General features: G+C 44.7%; 1 protein-coding gene across 8 annotated transcripts in view; it reads left to right on the top strand.

Moving 5' to 3' along the window:
* The window catches only part of LOC146861800 (uncharacterized), a 1,595,865-nt gene that overhangs the window by 1,504,700 nt on the left and 72,413 nt on the right, over positions 1-18,752 (top strand). For all 8 annotated transcript variants that reach the window (XR_014978338.1, XR_014978334.1, XR_014978336.1 and 5 more), the window contains 2 exons: positions 521-636; positions 3,244-3,272. Coding sequence is in view for 1 of the 8 variants with exons in the window: in XM_085643197.1 (XP_085499323.1) it covers positions 521-636; positions 3,244-3,272 (145 nt within the window). In the remaining 7 variants the exon portion in view is untranslated. The remainder of the gene's footprint in view (positions 1-520; positions 637-3,243; positions 3,273-18,752) is intronic.

Here is an 18,752-nt window from a genome sequence, read left to right as displayed (position 1 = left end):
CTAAGGTATTATTGTTATATTAAATGAGGACATTTATTTATTGTCACAGTATTGGTAAATTGAACGTAATATCATCAGCCCTCTATGTTATAACTGTTCCTTTTCTCTGGGATCAATGATGAATATGCTATAATGTGTCTTGAACATTGATAACCCATAGGTGCATACTCTGTGTGACACTTGACTATATGCTGATATAAATTAAAACAATTATTGCAAAAAGGGGAAAGGTATTAAGTAGAATCAAGGTTAGGTTGCTTTTGTGTTCTGCAATCCCGGCATTTGGAAGGACTAGTAGCGGGCTCACAAGAAAAGATTTAAGTCTCTGCTTTTTCGTTATAACTAATTCAACATGGCTGCTAGCTCACTCCATCTCCACAGTGGATCCCTTCTTGTAATTGTAGGCATATTAATTATTAACAAATTCACTGTGATAGGGTAGTCACACAAATATCGTAATACGCTTAAGGGAATATCCGCAGTAAAAAAAAATCTAACATTTGTTTCCTCTTTTTTCCAGGACAATGACAGCTTCAATCGCTCCTACGACAGTGCTCACGGGAGCGTGGATGACTCCCTCGATTTAGTGGACCTTCAGAATGAATTATCTAGAAGTATTGACTGGGAGGGCGAAGAGTAAGAATTATGCACATCTAAAACTCTTGTCAGTTTAGCATGAAAAAAGAGGAATGGTAGTGCTGTCAACATATTCTCAGCTGCCCGTGAAAGATGTGTTTGTGCATGTGCGCAATATCAATGTGCATGTGGTAAAAATTGGGTTTTTGGTTGGGGGTATGGGTACCCTTCTCAAGCAACAACCACAATCCCTGTCAGGGCAACCTACCAAAAGTCACTAAATAAACTTGTGCTTAACACTCTGGTAGATTGGCACAAAAGCAGTTAGTTTTGTATAAGGTATTTATCCAGCACTTAAACAGTATAAGTGAAAACACAACACAAGAAAAATACCATACCAATTTAGAACAATACAGTAAAATGTAATAAATTATTTGCCACCAAAACAAGGTAGCTGCTTTGAAATGTAAGTGGGGCAGGGAACAGCACTGCTCCACACATACTGGCAGTATGGCCCATCCTGCCAACATCTAGTTCCCCTTTTGTCTCGCTGTCTAGGAGGTATACACAAAGGTCAACTGCCATGCTAATCACAGCCATGTGACCCAGGATTCAGTCTGCAGGAATCAAATGGTTAGGACAAGAAAATTCCAACCTTCTAAATGTAGCATTTTCAGAATTCTGACTTAAATCCAACTTTACCATTTAAAAAGATTTTAAATTATAAGTCTTTAGAGAGCAAACATTTTTTTCTTTAATAAAAAAATGTGTATAACTTTTTTAGCACATGTATACTAGGCCCTGCCCCAAATACATCCACCACCCAACCAGAGACCAGGTAAACCTCAACCTGTCATAAAGTGCCTTTTTCTTATCCACAAACTGACCATTCCACTCCCTGTCAGCTGTAACCCTTCCATTTTTCCTGCCATACTGAGCTTGACGATTAACCCTCATTTAATACCAGGCATCTGTTAAGCACATTTTCTGCATTTTCCCTTCCCACTCCTCAACCCTGGGGAGGGGGGGGGGGGGAGTAGGAATCCCCCATTAGTCCCACCCTCACTACCACCTCTGTCCCTGCTGTCACAGTTCCCACCAGTTTCACCACCATCATCGCCAACATTACCTTCAATGCAACTTCTACAACTAATATCATCACTATCACTGATCAATTCAGGAATCACACATTGAACCCCTGACGTCCCCCCAGCCCTATTTATGTAAAAAACTGGGTAGATGGACCAGATTTCTATTATTTAGATTCAGGGATAGGAGCATTATAAACCTAATCTGCTTTCCACTGGGTTATATTAAAAACCCGGAAAAACTACATTGTCCTTGTGACCGCGGTGGAACACAGAGTATGCCCCATTTTATTTTTGGCTGTGGTTTTTATATGAAATTTACAAGACACTATCTAATACCATATTGTAAGAAATATGACTTGTCTAACCACAACCTTGCCTATAGACACTTTTTAATGCTAGGATCAGATGAATTAATTTTTAGAGTTAGTAGCTTTCTTAAAGCCATAGTATGCTCACGCAGGTCGTTGAAAATTGATTAGTTTTGCTTAGACATTTACTTTGCACTTTAAAGCATGTCTTGCTGTAATTTAATATATATTACTAGTTTTGCCATCATAAATTTATGAGCTAATTTTCTATGTTTAACCTTATATACTGTTGTACGATGGCCTTTTTTGCACAGCCCAGTCAGTAGGTTATTTGTGTTTCCATTGCTGTTTTTATAAATTATATTCTTATATGTAATAAGCAACGGCCCAAAATTGTTATATTTAATGTGTATTTTAAAATTTCTGTGTTTGTGCTTTTATGGATGGTTTGTTGAAATCCGAATAAAGTCTATTTGAATTGAATTGAAATCATCACTACATCCTTCACATCCCCACCAACATCTCCACTCCTGACACCAACACAAACAGTACTATTACCATGATCACCACTACTTTTATGACCACTGCTCTACCATCACCACCACTGCTACTACCAACAGCATTGCTACCACCATGATCTCACCATGAACACTGCTACCACCAACACAATCTTCATGTGTGTTTGTGTATGTAAGAGAAAGAGTGATTTGGGTATGTGTGTGCTATTGTGTCTGTTATCAGTAAAAAAAGGTCCAACCTATTGGCATTTCCAAGGCTTGCTATTGTTTGTTTCTGTATCAGAACACATGTCATAGGTTCTTGCTACCATACCAGGTTGGCAGTAATCAGATTCTTGTCCACCTTTCTGTTTTATAAAATCTTCGGGATATAACTGGTTGAATTATTGTGCCCATGTATGCTCTGTTGGTCACTGATTTTCTAGCTTTATCCACAATACTTCCCCACTTCATCGGTAATGCCCTTTCTCCTTTCTGCCAGTTGTCCATGAGAGGCATCTCAAAGATCAGTTACAATAACCTCTAGTTATTATTACCTTAGCAGATAGATGATTCTTAAATACTAGTGACCACCCCGTCTTGGTCAGTATTTATGAATGCCTAAAAACTGTTGGTGCTTCTTGCAGATTATGTTGTTTGTCTTTGTGTTGGGAACACGTTCCTTTGCTCAGTTGATTTAGAATTGATCTCTTTTTTTTAATCAATGCGGGGTTTTCACTAACTGAAATGTTGCTTCTTTTTCTTCTCTAGGGCTGGTGGAGTATTCCATGCGCCTGATGGTGAGTTATAATTGGCCACATATACAGATGTGCCCATAAGATATCACTGATCTTTTAATGGGGTAACTCTTTGAAACTCGCCCTTGGCTTAATTTATCCACAATTGCAGGGACCGCCAAGATGACAACATGCATCCTTTGACCCTCGTTGTCACCTTAGGATGTGACATCTTTAACCGCATAACAAAATGACAGTCAGTGTTAACCTCACACCAGACGTTTTATCATCAAAGCGCATAAAACAGTCTTAAAAAATGTAGAACTCTATGAGAACTATAGAACCTTTCGGAAGCACTTAACTTGGCAATCAAGTGAACAACGTCACAATAGTTATCAAAACCCAAGAAGTAGTGCTTAATTTGTAAAAAAAAAAAAATTAATGGCCAGATATACAACCATTTTTTGCGGTTGCAAACGGGAAATTGGCCCATGTGTGACCACAAAATAGGTCTGCCCCATGTAAAAACCCTATTTTGCGAGTTGGTAACCTATTACTGACTCGCAAAATAGGGGTTGGGACTTGCTATTAAGAAGGGATGTGCCAAGGTTGTCCTTGCCTAATAGCGAGTTGCACTTTAATGTACAATTCTTTTTCGACAGCAATTCCAGTCACAAACAAATTGCAGTTTAACACCTACTTCAAGTAGGCTGGAAGCCACTCCAAAACAGGGAGGGGTCTTCAGGGGACCCCTTCCCCTCTGTGAAGGAATTTAAAAAAAATGTAAGATCAGGCAGAGGTCTGGCGGACCACTGCCTCCTCTTAAATAACAAAACAGAAACTTTGAATTTTTCTTTTTTAAATGCATCCTGTTTTCCTTTAAAGAAAATGGGCTGAATTTTAAAAAACTGCTTTATTTAAAAAGCAGTCACAGACATGGTGGTCTGCTGGCCCCAGCAGGCCACCATCCCTGGGAATGCTAGCCATTCCCAATGGAGTCGCAAGTTGCATCTGCCTCATGAAAATTAATGAGGCAGGCAATTTTTGACCCCATTAGGAATCAATCAATCAACCTTTATTGCGTGATTACTAAAAACCATTGCAACCATAGCACAATATATCAAATTATACGATGTGATAAGACCAACTGATAAAATACGCTTTGATAAAACAGTGGTAGCTGATTTGTTTAAAGTTCGAGCCCTTATGTGAATGGCAACTTGTACCGACCCATAAATCTCAGGTTTTACAAGCGGTCTGTTAAAAAGAAAGAGTTATTTTAAAGTTTTAAGGTTATCGGACGCTGCATAGCTCCAGGTAAAGTAAGTTTGAGAGGTTAAAACCACCCACTTTAGGAGCATGGGAATTTCAGTTGTCTATCACGGGGGAGAGATCTGACATAAAGAGGTTGAATAAAGTCAGGGCCAGGACGTAGAACCTTAGGCTGGATTTTTGCTCGGTTGTCAAATCGTTACCTTCCGCACTGTAAGATTCAGGGGTTGGCCTTCTTTGTGATTGTCCTTCAGTGGTTACGCGGGTGTCTTCTCTTTTTACGTGGGCTCCCCCAAGGCTGTTAATGAAGGTTTCCCTGTGGCTTAATATACCAATGTTCATCATTTTTCCTTCCTCCCAAAGCTTTTTTGCTTCTGCCTCGAAGCCTTCCAGGTTACGGGTATTGCATTTTATTCTTTTCTGTTTTGACTGAGGAAGTCACACTCGGGTTCCCTACTGGCAGGGTTGGCATTACACGTTGTATATTTAGCGTGGTCTCTTGAGGTAATTGGTCGCTAGCATCCATTGTTCCTATTTGTAAATCTGTGATTTTACTGACTAGCGGCAATGATGAGAATATATAGTCTAATGTTGTACTAACTGATACGTTATGAAAAGTTGGTGCCGGTGGACAGTCCTTTGAAAAAAAACCATTTAGTGCCACCAGATTCAGGTGTTCTAGATCCTTTAAAAACTCCCTTGCTTGCGTAGATTGTTTACCCCATTTACTTTCTTTTTGATGCGGGATACCCCATGCCGAAAGCTGCTCTTCCAATGTGGGATCCCTGTCCAGGCGCCCCAAGAGGTGCATGTCTAAATCCCCTTTTATGATGATATTCGGTTTTGCCTCCTGTGATATTAGCCTGGTGGTAGTGAGTTTCATCCCTGCTTTTTTCTCCCGAGGATGAATGTATATGTTTAATAGTATTAATTTGTGATTAGTTTTATTGCCTCCTAGGTCCAGTTTAATGGCATTTATACCGTTGTTTATTGACTGTTTGATGCCCAATTCCTTTATTGCGTTTATGCTCCTTATTGAAGTGTAGATCATTTGTCCGCCTTTTAAATGCCCAAATTTGGCTTTTCTGACCACTGGCAGGTGGTATGCTTTGAAGCCCTGTAATTGATGCGGTTGGTCTAGCCAGGTCTCTTGAAGAGCTATCAGATCACATTTTTTAAAATTACAATATTAGTTGTATGTCGTTGATTTTGTTGCCTAAGCCATTCTATTCTAGGAACACAGTTTTAGATGGTGCTTTAATGTAGCATTTTGTTGTAGGCCTTGTCACGTTTTCTTTTTGCATTTATTAATTCTACTTGCTCTCCAAGTCCAGTCATTTTGACTTGTGTTTTCATATGTTTGCCTGGAATTCCATGCTTTGGATTCAGTCTGCAGAAGGGAGGTACTACGAGCCCCTTTGAGAACCGATGGGGTCTTTCCTGTTGTTCGCATGTTTGGCAGACTGCATCCTTCCTGCTCTTGTTGTATTTTAGACAGAGGCTCTGGATATCCAGTTTTTTGATGGAGTTTTAGTCGGATCGCCCAGGCGTAAAATTGACTTTTCTCCTTCAAGATTCTCCGAGCTCTATCTTGCGTAGCCCAGGTTATCTTGGTGACCTCCTGATCAGACAGATGTTTAAAGTCTTTAAACTCAGCATATTCTAAATCACTTGTACTTATGTCTCCCCACCCTTTTGATTCGTACTCTGGGATGAGCAGAATGATGCGATTATTGGGATACTCCCGGTCGCTGCTCCTTGACTTGTTTTCAGCAGCGGTCAGTTGTTCCTGGGTTGAAGAAATGCTCTCAGTTCTAGTAGGCGATGCTTCTGCCTGTGGTACCCATGGACAGCTGCTAGTACTGCGGATAGGGCTGGTTTCAGTCCCCTTTATTGTGCTGGTAGGTTTGTTTGCCTTGGAGTTACTCCCAATATTTCCTCTGAGCCTCGTGCCTTCTTCGCTATTTTTGCCCTTCTGATTAGAGGCAGTCTCCTTGGTCAGTGAGGATGGTGGTACCCGAGTTGCCTTGTGTACTTCTTCTCCTCCTTTTGAAGTCGCTGTGCCTACTTTGAAGTATTGCCTTATATAGGTGATCTTTTTTCTACCTTTCTGCCTCTGCTTCCGGCAATAGTTATTTTCTTGCCGTGTTTCTTCCAGACTTCCCTTGCCTACAGCCCACCCCTTCAGTCTGTGGCAGCTGATATCTGCTAAGTCGCTTGCCAAGCTGCAAATCCCTGCTTCCGTCATGCCGTTTTCCCCTAGACAGCTCCCCGCCTCCTCCTACAGCTGCTGCATAGGTCTTTCCGTTGGTGTGGTCGGATAGATTCCTTCTGATCCCTGGTGGATTTTGGTCCAGTGATCCTTTGCCATCAGAGTCCTTGTTAGAGGTTTTTTGATTCTGAATCTGCTGCTTCCTTGCCCCCGCGCTGCTTGTGGTTAAACCTGACCTATCTTTTCCTTCAGTGATATGCTGTTCATCTGTTGCTGCATAGATCATTTCACTTATAGAATCAAATTGCTTGTTGCTAATCCCTGTTGATTGTTGTTCTGTTGTCCCTTTGCCATTGCAAAGTGTATTGGTGATTTCTCGATCTTGGCTATGCTGCTTTTTTCCCCCTGTGATGCTGGGGATTAGGACAATGAAATCTTCACCTTGGCCGAGATGGTGTTCATTGCTTGCATTACTTGTTACCTTTTTCAGGTTGAGCAAAAGGTCCTCCAATAGTGATGGAACAGTTGTGAGTTTGTCCACAATGGACTGGCAGGTACAACTCGGCTGAGTTATTTTCATTTCCTCTTGGACCCCCTTGATCATGCTGCTCATGTCTGATAGCTTGTTATCAATGTTCGACACATGTATTGCCAGAAAGTTTAGGAGAGATAGTTGGACATCCATTTTATCTGAATGATACTGCATGTATTTAGTAGGGAGGACTAAAGATTTTCTGCTTCCACTGGAGACTTCTCTGCCACCCTGTTTTGCTCAGGCTTACTGCTGTCCTCCTGAGAAAATAACCAGGGAGTATGATGCTACTAACTTTTCCCACTCTTCTGTTGTGAGATATTATGTATTTTCCGGTTTAGCCATTTCTGTTATATCGATCTCTGTCCCCTCTATTTTTGCAGTTTCCACCGGTTCTTTTTCTTTCCTACTGGGCCGCAATCTGTATAGTCATGCTGATTTTCTGCCTGGGGTTCTGTAGTACTTGCGACCCGGCCACTTTTAATAGTTACAGAACCCTCTGCCTTCCAGTCTGGGTCATATTTTTCCTTAAAGTCAGACTGTATTTGGGTATGCGGGTCAGATGTGGTCTGCGAACTGGTCGAGTTGGTTGTTTCATGGGTAATTGTCAGGTGACTGTTTGGTTCTGCTCCTGTAATGGTTGCAGGTGCTGTTGTTGACACTGGATGGAGTGTAGGGAGCTTGATTGCCAGAGGCAGGTCTAATTTTGGTGTCGGGATAGGTCATGTCGGGTTGGGCAGGATTCTGTCCTTTGGTTCAGGCAGGAGATCCCACTTGATGCAAAGGGTTACTCCTTTGGGATCAGGGTTATCCACAGGCAAACTAGAGAGCTTGTTTCCTGCTTGCGTAAGTGTATTTGTTGTGCCCTCTGCCTGGTCACCACCTCCTGTTCCACACCCTTGTCCTGTTCTGCACCCTTGTCCTGCCCCTACACAGCTGCTCCTTGTGGCTCACTTCTCCTCTTTACCTTTTATCTCACTGTCAGAGCCTCCTTTGCATACTGATGGGGCAGTCGCAACTGCTGCATCTGTTTGTGTTATCACCTCGGGATCAAAGGAAGAGGGAAGACCCCTAAGGTCTCTGATGGAACAGCTCAAAACTGAACCAGCATCCTTCATAAATGAAAATGTTGTGTAGATCTTTGGTTGATAGCCCTTGATTGACACTCTGCTTCGGGTGGCAGAATCTATCTCTACCAATGCTTGGTCATCCAATATGTCGCGGGCTCCTGTCTGCTTGTTTTTGTGTTCTTTGTTCAGTTTGTTTGGTTTACTTGGCTCATTTCCCTTTCTATTTCCTTTCCTTCTGGCCGGTGCTGCAGTGGTTGGTTGCCTTTCTATCCCCGACCTCATGATGCACCTACGAGCTGTGGGCTTCTTGTGGGATTAACTAAGCGTTTGGAAGACTGTTTTAACTTGTTGCTTGCTCGGGGCTTAGTTGTGCTGGTAGGGCCAGGGGTGAGCAGATGAAGTTGAGCACAGGGCAGTGGGGACCCCCCGAGTGGAAAACTCATTGGGCCCGCCCGCAAGCTGCACCCAGACCAAGCTGGACCGCTTCTGCGAGGGACCCGGAATCGCTCTTTGCGGTACGGGCTCTGCGCCCCCCGCACTCGGTGTACCCTCAACTGTCGGCTGTTTGTTTAGTTTGCCTTGTTATACGGTATTTCCCTGCGGCCGGCGGTGGTTCCTGGGATCCGCGGCGAAGGGCTGGGGCTGTGCCTTGTGATTGGATAGCCCCTTCCCCCTCTCCACAACTTGCCTAGCCTGGGTGACTGCATTTTTTCCTTATTCGTTATTTTGGCATAACGGTCGTGTTGCGACCTTGCGACCTAGAGCAGCATATTATTGAGGCAGCCGCAATATGCTGCTATGCAAGTGACAAGAGAGGCGGCTTCCAATGCTTAGGAGAGTGGGGGCTTGTTGGCCACTGGCTGCCTGTAAGATGACCTCAAATCACTCCCAGCAGCCACCTTCTGTCGACGGTCGCTCTCCACACTCATCACAGGGAACCAGGGCGCCAGGAGCAAGGCTTCTTCCAATGCTGATCCGGAGCAGTTCCAGAGCAGTTTTCTAGCGGCAGAGCAGTTTGCGCACTTTTCTGCACACTTTTCCGGTCCGGACTCCCCCGGGGGTCTCAAGGAGCTCCTCGAGTTTCAGTAACTACTAATTTGGAGGGCCGGGACCTCTCCTGCTCCGCTCCTGTCTGAGACACTGTTGTAAATTACATTTTGCGAGTGGCAAAACGATGCAATTTGCGTCCTGCGAATTGTAAGAGTCGTACATCTGGCCATACGTGTCAGGCCCTTCTCAGGAGGCCACTGCATCTTGTGCCACACATTGCACCTGCTAGTGCTGCCAATGACATTACCAACATAACAGCCAAATATCTGACTCTTACAAGTGTGACAATTCAGACTATTTCAGGCCACACAAAGTTATACTTACTGCGTAAGAGGCTGGTAATATTCATTTTAAATGTATATTGTCTTAATAAACATGGTTGTTGTGCTCATCTCAAAATTAAAGACATTGCCACCATGTGGTGGACTGTCACTAGAGCTGGTGTAGGCATTTAAGTGCAAGCCACGGGCTCAAATTAAGCACTGCCAAGAAGATATAATCAAACAGAGCCACATTCTGGAATGCTTATTGTGGGTAAGTGTTAACTACCTCCATGATACATCAAGGGGTGAAGCTAAGCTATGACAATGGTGGGTCCATTATATTCCATTGGCACAGCCACCACATGCCATTGGTGCTCTTATTACATCCAAACAGGTCGTCTAAGATACGCCATGGTTGAATGTATCCTTTGCAAGAGGTGAATCCATGATTGTGCCAGAAATGCAGCCACAAGCATCAATGATGCAATAGAGATGCAGAAATCAGATGCCATGAGTTTATCTGTCAGATCCCAGGGGAGCATCCATCATATGAATGTGATGCAGCCTTCAATTGTCATGGGTAAAGCTGTCATCGACCTAGAGAACAGCAGTCAAGCTTCAAATTTTGAAGCCATTGTTTGCATTGTGTGCTGCAACCACATGCTAGTGGAGCCGGCATCACATGACAAGTTCTTCCTTTCTTTTACAATGGATCAGCCATGAACATCATGTTACCAGAGTTGCGCCTTACCGGGAGTATACCTTTTATATGACATGGGTGGTACATAACCTGCATGTGTCCCAACCCACCTGTCAAACCCATGTCAACATATAGGGCTCTGTCGTGGTGTGTGGAGGGCTGGTGAGGCAGGAGAAGTCCTCCACTTAGGCTTCTCTATATGGGGATAGAGAGGTTGAGCTCTTCCCTGTAACTTTCCTGATGTGCCAACCAGCTGCAGTGGCAGGTGAGGCTTTGGTATTTTGAGAAAAAACAATGAGATTCCCCTCAACTCGGCCCTTTGCCCATGTCTTCTAAAGTCCATCAGTAGCCATCTAATTCATGCCAAGCGAGCAAGGGGCACTGAGATCAGTGATGCATCTGAGATAGCCAGCCCAACGCTTGCGTCCACTGCTGAGCAAACTAGTTCACCCGGATCAATGCGGCTTTATGCCAGCACGCAGCACTAGGCACTGCCTAAAGCGCCTCCACCTGGCTCACGCGCTCCGTCGACTTCTCACACCCTACCTGACACTCCTCCTTGTTGATTTTGAAAAGGCCTTCGACACGGTCGACTGGCTATACCTGGAGGAGGTTTTAAAGACGATAGGGCTGGGTCAGCACTTCAGACGCTTCGTCTAGGTCATCTACTCTAACCCCAAGCCAGAGTGCTCACCAATGGAGCCCTGTCAGAGGCATTCCCCATTCAAATAGGCAGGAGACAGGGTTGCCCCCTCTCACCTCTCTTATTTGCACTGGCAATGGAGCCCTTGGAATGCCTTATTCGGTCAGATGACTTGATCCAAGGCTGGGCTTGGGGGAGCCATCACATCAACAAAATCGCCTTATATGCGGACGATGTCCTGCTTTTCCTGGCTGGCCCAGTAAACTCTGGCCCTAGATGTCACCGGGCCCTCCAAACCTTTGAGAGCATCTCGGGGCTCCGGCTCAACCCGGCAAAATCGACTATAAATTGTTAGATTGCTATTATGCAGCCCATTGATCTCTGTGCTCCCTAGGAGGAAATGATAGTTCCCTTTCCAAATAGAGACAAGATAAGAGGATAAAATCAGTAGAGTGACCAACGGAGTCTTTCAACTATCTGAACCGAATTGGTGGAGCACACAGTGTGGTGTGTGAGAGATGTGGGTGTACCCATTCCATGCAATCCTGGCCACCCAGTTTGTCTCTCTGCAAGCCTACTAGAACAATTCTGTTGCCCTACTTATTTTGTAGAGAATAAAGACTGTACTTATAGACCAGAGTTACTATCTAGAGTACCATGATAATATAGTTTACGATTTAGCTGAATAATAATTAGTCAGGTAATATGGTACCAAATTATGAGGATTAATAGATAGCAGACTCTCTAGATTGGATCTGATCCATATTTAGAATTCACAGTTTCATCCATAAACAGATATATTAAAAGCTATTTCTTATTCTCATCGCTTCCTGCTTTTGTAAGAAATAACAGAAAAAGAGAACCCAATTACATTCGGGTGGGGGGTGTGGGAATCTGCGAATGATTCAAACAAGGCTCGAGACGCCCACCATTACTTTGAAAACTATTTATAAAGAAGTAAGGTGATGAGAAGAAGTGAAGAAAGGTTTGCAGGCTTGGGAAGAGATGACTGGAGTGGAGAGACTAGGAGGGAGGAGAGCGGGCTGGGGAAGGACTTTGAAGGAGGCGATTGAGAAGGGCGTAGAAAGAGTATGATTGGAGTTAGGTTATTTATAAGGTGGTAATGTCTGCCTTTACTGTTGTATTGTTTGACTTTTCATGAAAAATTCAATACAAATATTGAAAACTAAAGAAGTTAGGCCTTCCAAAGGGACTAGAATATAAATTGTGGGCGACAGGTCTGGGCCTATTGGGTGGCTATGAAGTTCCTTATTCCTACCTGAGGATGAAACTCAAATTAATTGTCTTAATACTAGGCATGAGTCTTTTCAGAGTCTTTGTCAGTTATCTATTGCTCCCTGTAATTCTACCTCCTTCACAAGGCAAACATGCGTGTGCCTGCTCCAGGTAGCCTTCGCACCGACACAACCATTGCTCATACAGGAGCCCAAGATTTCAGACTACTTATTGTGTTTATCCTTGTTCCTCCTCCTCCTCCATAAATAGAAAAATAGAAAATAAAAAAAATAAAAAAGAAGTTGGTCTGGTATATGCTGTCCACTAATTATAATGGGCACCTTGCACCAGTCCAAACGACCCTTATTATGATTAGGTTAAAGACAACCTTTATTGAAAGCTATCCTAGTGGTAGCTATGGAGAACAGCCTTCACACTAAGTCTCGAAGGAATGTAAAGCAGCTTGGTTTACCAGATTATAACCTCCTGAATGACCAAATGAAAGGAGAACCACACAAGATATATATAAAATATATGTATTTATTACTAAACACTCTATATTAACCTCTTTATGAGATTAGAGAGCAAAGTACACAATAGGCACTAGAACGACAGTACATAGCACAATACACAGCTGGCTCCAGGGGGAGACCGAACCATATTCTAAGAAAGTGGTATAACAACCACGACATGACTAGCACAGTGCCTAGAGCACGTAGATTCGCTGGGACCCCAGGGAACCACCCAAGGTAGTGACACAGGGGACCTACGGGGGACGCGTGCAGCATGAGAACACAACCGCGAGCTCCGTATAACTCTATGGGAAAGTCACGGTTGGAATGTTACAGATTAAGGACACTTAGTAGAGGACTTCAAACAAATCCTTTAGAACATAGAAGGTTCTAAGAGGAAGAGGTGTGGTGCCGCGGCCAGGGTGACTGACTCCGGAATCTGGGGATCACGGTTTGATCCCCGGCACCGGTGGCAGATTAGCCCAGCACCATGTGACTCTGGGCAATAGCTTGCTTAATCTTCCCGATGGCCCCCAGCGCCTAGAGACCCTTACGGGTGATTGTTCACGCTTTACAAATGTTTATTATTTATTTAAGGCCAGCGCGCCCTTGAGAGTACCGAGGTACCGGTGTTACCTATCCCAGGAGAGTCGGGTGCCTAGGGGTCAAGTGGTGTCGGAAACACTCGATGATTTCAATGGCATGATGCAGAGAAGTGCTGCTGCCGGGAAGATGAGAAGTCTGGTGTAACCCAAGTCCGGTGTGACCCAAGCCTGGATAAGAGCTACGAAGAACCTGAAAGCAGAGGGGACAGAGTCTGGGTCACTTCAGGGTGACCAGGGGCTCGGTAGACGAATGCCCACCGATGTCGGGTGTTTCAGGTGAGACTCTGCAGCCACGGCGACCAGGAGACGTCGACGACAACCAAAGCCGGCAGGTGAGCTGTCCCATGAAGGATGTCGAGTGCTGGGGGGTCAGTGTCCGGATTGGAGACCAGCAAGCCTTGGCAACTGCAACCCATGCGGTCAGAGAAAAGATGCTTCGGTCAGGACCAGCAAGGTCCTGGGGACTCCCCAATTGATGGAGAGTCATGGCTCATCTGGAGCAACCAGGAAAGCCCACTGAAAGTTCAAATTACCTTCATAGGGATCCACAGGTCGACGGACCAGGGATCACGAAAGGACCTCGAGCTGAATCACAATATACCAGCCCACTGAACACTCGTGGAGTGTAGGCTGGTAATCTTCAGTGGAAGCAATGCTCGGGGTCATGACCAATGTTCCCTCTAATTATTTTCCTCTGTGTGCGGCAGTGTAGGGTCTGTGTGCGCTGCAGTCATGGCTATGTGCGCCACGAACCACACCGCGCATGTGTGCAGAGCCAAATATCACTACAAACGTTTGCTTAAAACCCTAGCAGCCCAGCTCTGTTAAGAGACATTTTATTCCTCTGTCTGATGTAACATTTCCTATACATTGATTTACACACTATGATTCAGTGTCTCTGTGCAATGTGTATTCGATGTAAAGTACTTAACACCTTACACTGGTATGAGTGGCGCTATTAAACAAAATAAATATGAAAGAGAGAGGGGTTATGGAGACTTGAGGGTCACTGTTAAAGGTTGGTAATGAGAGTATCCGTGGCGGAGGTGGCCATTGGGGCGCCAACGAACATTGTCACACCAGGCGCCACCAGCACTAAAGCCAGCCCTGTTCAAATGGCACTAATAATGACAGTGAAATTATGAAAACATCCCACATTGCAATTTCAAACCTTGGCAGCTATGTTGCTGTATTTCTTTTCTTAATACAGTTGGGCTGCGGGGGGATTGTGTGCATTTGTTAAGGATTTCGTGTTAATTGCAGCTCATGATGGGTGCTGCGATTAACATGAAAACTTTACCAAATGCACAGGGACATCTTAAGGATTTTGAGTGCCAGGGCCAAACTTATTTCCGGGGCCCCTGATTAGAACAGCTTTGGATTTATGATTCAATTTCAGCTTTTTCATGTCCTTTTTGGCCAGGTCACCCACACTGCAGAGGCACACTGGTCCAAATTCTAAATATGCTTCCATGTAATATGCAGGGATAGTGTATGTGTTTTCAAAATTGTCACATAGCCTGAAGGAAAAGGAGAGGAGAATAGTGAGAAATAGGATTTAGTGGCGGAGAAAGGGGGAGAGAGGAACAAAGTAGAAAAAAAGCCGGGGGCAAAGGTGAGAAATGGGGAAATGGTAATGGAGAAATTGGTAAGAGAGGGACAGAAAGAGAAAGGCAGCCAGAGGCTTTGGAGAACTGGGAGGGAGAAAGGAGAAAGGAGAATGGAAAACCGGTAAGAGAGAAAGCAAAGGACAGGCAGTGAGAGGGAAAAGGAGACAAGAATGGGATGGGGAGAAGGGGAAAGTGGGTAAACGTGGAGCGGGACTAATATGAGGAAGAAGAAAAAGAAGAGAAGGAGACGGCGAGAGCAGCTGGTGAATGGAAGAAAAAATGACAAAAGATATATCAGAGAAGACAGCGAGTGTGGTATGGCAATGCTTCAAAAGTAGCGTCTCTGCATATCGACATTGGGGGGTTCTATAAGGAGTCTTTTTCGCCATCTTGTCATTTCTAAACACTTGCTCTATGTAACCATGCTCACCTGAACGAACTAAGAAGGGTGGAAGGCTGGTTAGGCCTTGCCAAGATTTTTAATATTGCCAAGATGCAGGTCTGAGCAGATGGCAGCTGCAAGTGTGTTAATGACAGATCCATTTGTCAGGAGTATTCTCTTCACTAACACTTGCTTCCCTTTTCTTTTTTAAACTCAGGGGCAGCAACATTGTCGTGGTGTCACCAGGGCTTTAAGTGGAAGCGTTTTCAATATTATATGAAAGCCATAGTTGCTGCCTATTTATCTCATGCAACTGACAAAGCCAATAGTCCGACTTCTTGTAGGTATGATGTTACTTGTTGTATCATATATCTGGATGCAATGACAGAAACAGGAAAATAAAAGTTGGGGGGCACACTATGCCAAGCACAGAAAAGTTTAAAAAGTCACACAATCACCCCGCAGCGAGGACAACCCAGACATCTGTGATGGCGGTCAGTGCACGAACATCCCTGGAGAATACCGTTGCCTCTGCTATGATGGGTTTATGGCTTCCTTGGACATGATAACCTGCATCGGTGAGAACAGTGTTATTTTTTCTTTGTTGCAAACTGAGACAATGACAACAACGATCAGAGGATTCTGTCTATTTCCTTTGATTAATATGGTATATTCAGCTATCTAAAAACGCACCATAATCTGGATAGACACAGTTCATCACTCCTAGCCCTGACCACGAGTGTACGCGTGTGAGTGGGAAACATACTTAATGCATCTACAGAGAGCATGGCATATACCTAATTTGCTCTCGATACTGGGGTCTGAAAAACACCAGATTCATGCAAATTGCTCATGAACGCCTGAAAGCTGAGGTTTGTCAGGGGCACTGCATTCTCCGCTCTCCTCAGAGATAATGTGATCGCTGCTGAAAGGCAGGTGCCATAACAGCTGAGCTTTATTGCAGCAAGCGAGGAGAGATGGAGGCTAGAACTGAGTGTTACAACAATAGCCCAACACAATTGTTATTTCATGTCCTGCGATTGGCTGTCACTGATGTAGTCTTCCCTATGTTCTATTTTCACTTCTGCAGACATTTGTGGATTCATGAATGTCATAATTCTCTTGAGCCACATATCTCAGTCAGTGCTCTGCCCTGCAAGGCCCTAACTCCTTCTGTGAGTCACAAAACTGCACAATGTCCTATTGGAGAACCATCAAAAACTGCACACTGTCCTATTGGAGAACCATCAAAAACTGCACAATGTCCTACTGGCGAACCATCAAAAACTGCAATATGACCTATTGGAGAACCATCAAAAACTGCAATATGACCTATTGGAGAACCATCAAAAACTGCACTATGGTCTGGTTGATGAGGGCAATGTGCTGTCTCTTCACATGGGGGTACCGTAAAGCCGTGTGAGTGACCCATCTGTGGGGTCTCAATGCTGGAACAAATGCATCTGCTGCATTGGATCTGGTGCATTTTAGGCATCCAAAGCTCGTCAGGAATAAATGCCCGTGAAGGGGCTCCGATTAAAATCAATACTTAAACAAGAGGCCACAATCGTCCCCGCACCGCGCTTTACTAACAAAAGAGTAGAGCCAGTTTAAAAACACAGCGTGTACTTTCTGAAAGTACACGCTGTGTTTTTAAACTGGCTCTACTCTTTTACGCTTTTACTCACCAACTGTGCAGCGGACGGGCGTCGACCCGACGAGAGGTTGCTGGGTCCAGTACAGCACACTAAAGACGGGGTAGCAACGCTGTCAGTCTCCCCTGCCACCAAATTACAGCATCGGCCGCAGTCGGGGGAGACTACAGCTCCCGTGAGGCTTTGCGACACCTGCCCACTCCCGCCCACAGCGCGCCCGGAGGCGCTTCAAAAGACCAGGCTACCTCCGCGTCGCGGGAAGCGCACCGGCGGCACCGGGCTGAGCCTGGGCAGAGGGCGGGCCGTCTGTGGCCGTCAGAGGCCAACAGAGGCTGGGCTGGGACACCCCTCTTGACTTCTACATCTGGGAAATTAACAGTGAGTTATGCCTGTTGTGACTTAGTGACTGTAAACACAAACTTATAGCCCTGTTATCCGAGACTTTGCCACTTGACACGATATTCTGCCTGCATTGTATTGTGTGCAAGCCGTGAGAGGGGTGGAGGGGATAAAACTGTTTGAATTCCACGTCGGGTGTAGTGAAGGTGAGGTCTGGCGTGGGGTGAACAAGTACCCCCACGATACCTTCAAGGGCAAGGACCAATTGTTGCCGGGAGCATGACAGGCAAAATTGTCACACGCTCGATAAGAGCAAAGCTCAACTCTCCCTTTGCTCCCCAGGCGAATAAAGTGGATACTAGTTCACCATTTCCCGTTATTATGCAGCCTACAGCTATTGATCGTATGCTCAAAAGAGCGTTAGGGGCTGTGTCTAGCGAAATCGAGCGCACAGAGAGGCGTCTGTCCCTAACCCCAGTATTTGACCTACCTGGAGCTACTCAAGATCAGGACCAAGAGGTCGTGTTAATTCCATCGCCCAGCCCGCCAGAGCCTAGCGAGCAGGATATCCCGTGTGCTCAACTGAACCCCAGTAGGAATAGGGAGGACTTAGGCCCAGCCATAAGCACCACTATGCAAAGGAAGAAGAAAGGCTGCCTAAATAAGCGAAAGACCAAAAATAGCACAGATAGATCCTCCCATCCTGTGAGCAGAAACAACACTGGGGTAGGGCGAGCAATACAGACAACCCCTCAAGCAGATCCACCAATATGGTTGACTCAAATCACGTCAGATCTACAAGCTCACTTAGAAACATTTATTGTAAATCAGTTGAAGCCGTTGGCAAGCAGGCTGGATAGGATTCTAAGTGAACTAAAAAATAGGGAGATAAAAGGCAGATTAGTAGGGGAACTAAGCAATCCCAGTAGCTCCCTAGACACTAAGTTAGTGCCCCAAAGGGAGAGGAACATCAGTAATACAAGGGACGCACAAATAATAACTGTACAGACCCATAAAGCCCCGGCTCCTCAAACACAAGTGTACAAGCCCAATAACCCAAATGATAGAGGATTGCACACTCTTAATGGTCTAGGCGTGCAACAATCGGACAAGCAATCCCAACTCTATGCTGACCCCAAAGTAAGAACAATACACAATGGAGAGAGGGCTACTACAACAAACTCCATTAAGGTACTACCCACTGTAAATTTACCACCGGAGTCATGCCCGTTGGTGGTAGTTTTTGCTGGGGTCCCGGAATCAAAACACGAACAGAGAGAATCACACCAGGAGCTAAAAAATAAACTTATCTATTGGCTGACCCAAAATAGACCATTAGCTGATAATCAAGATGGGGAAATCCTTCTGGTTAGAAGAGTGAACTGGTTAGGAATCAGACCCAAAAACATTGAAGGCAATTGTATTATTGCTAACTTTAGGGATAGGGGGGTGGTTGAGCATA

This window comes from Triturus cristatus, chromosome 2_2 (genome assembly GCF_964204655.1).
Source record: "Triturus cristatus chromosome 2_2, aTriCri1.1, whole genome shotgun sequence".
Lineage (NCBI taxonomy): Eukaryota > Metazoa > Chordata > Amphibia > Caudata > Salamandridae > Triturus > Triturus cristatus.
This window is presented reverse-complemented; position numbering and strand designations above follow the sequence as displayed.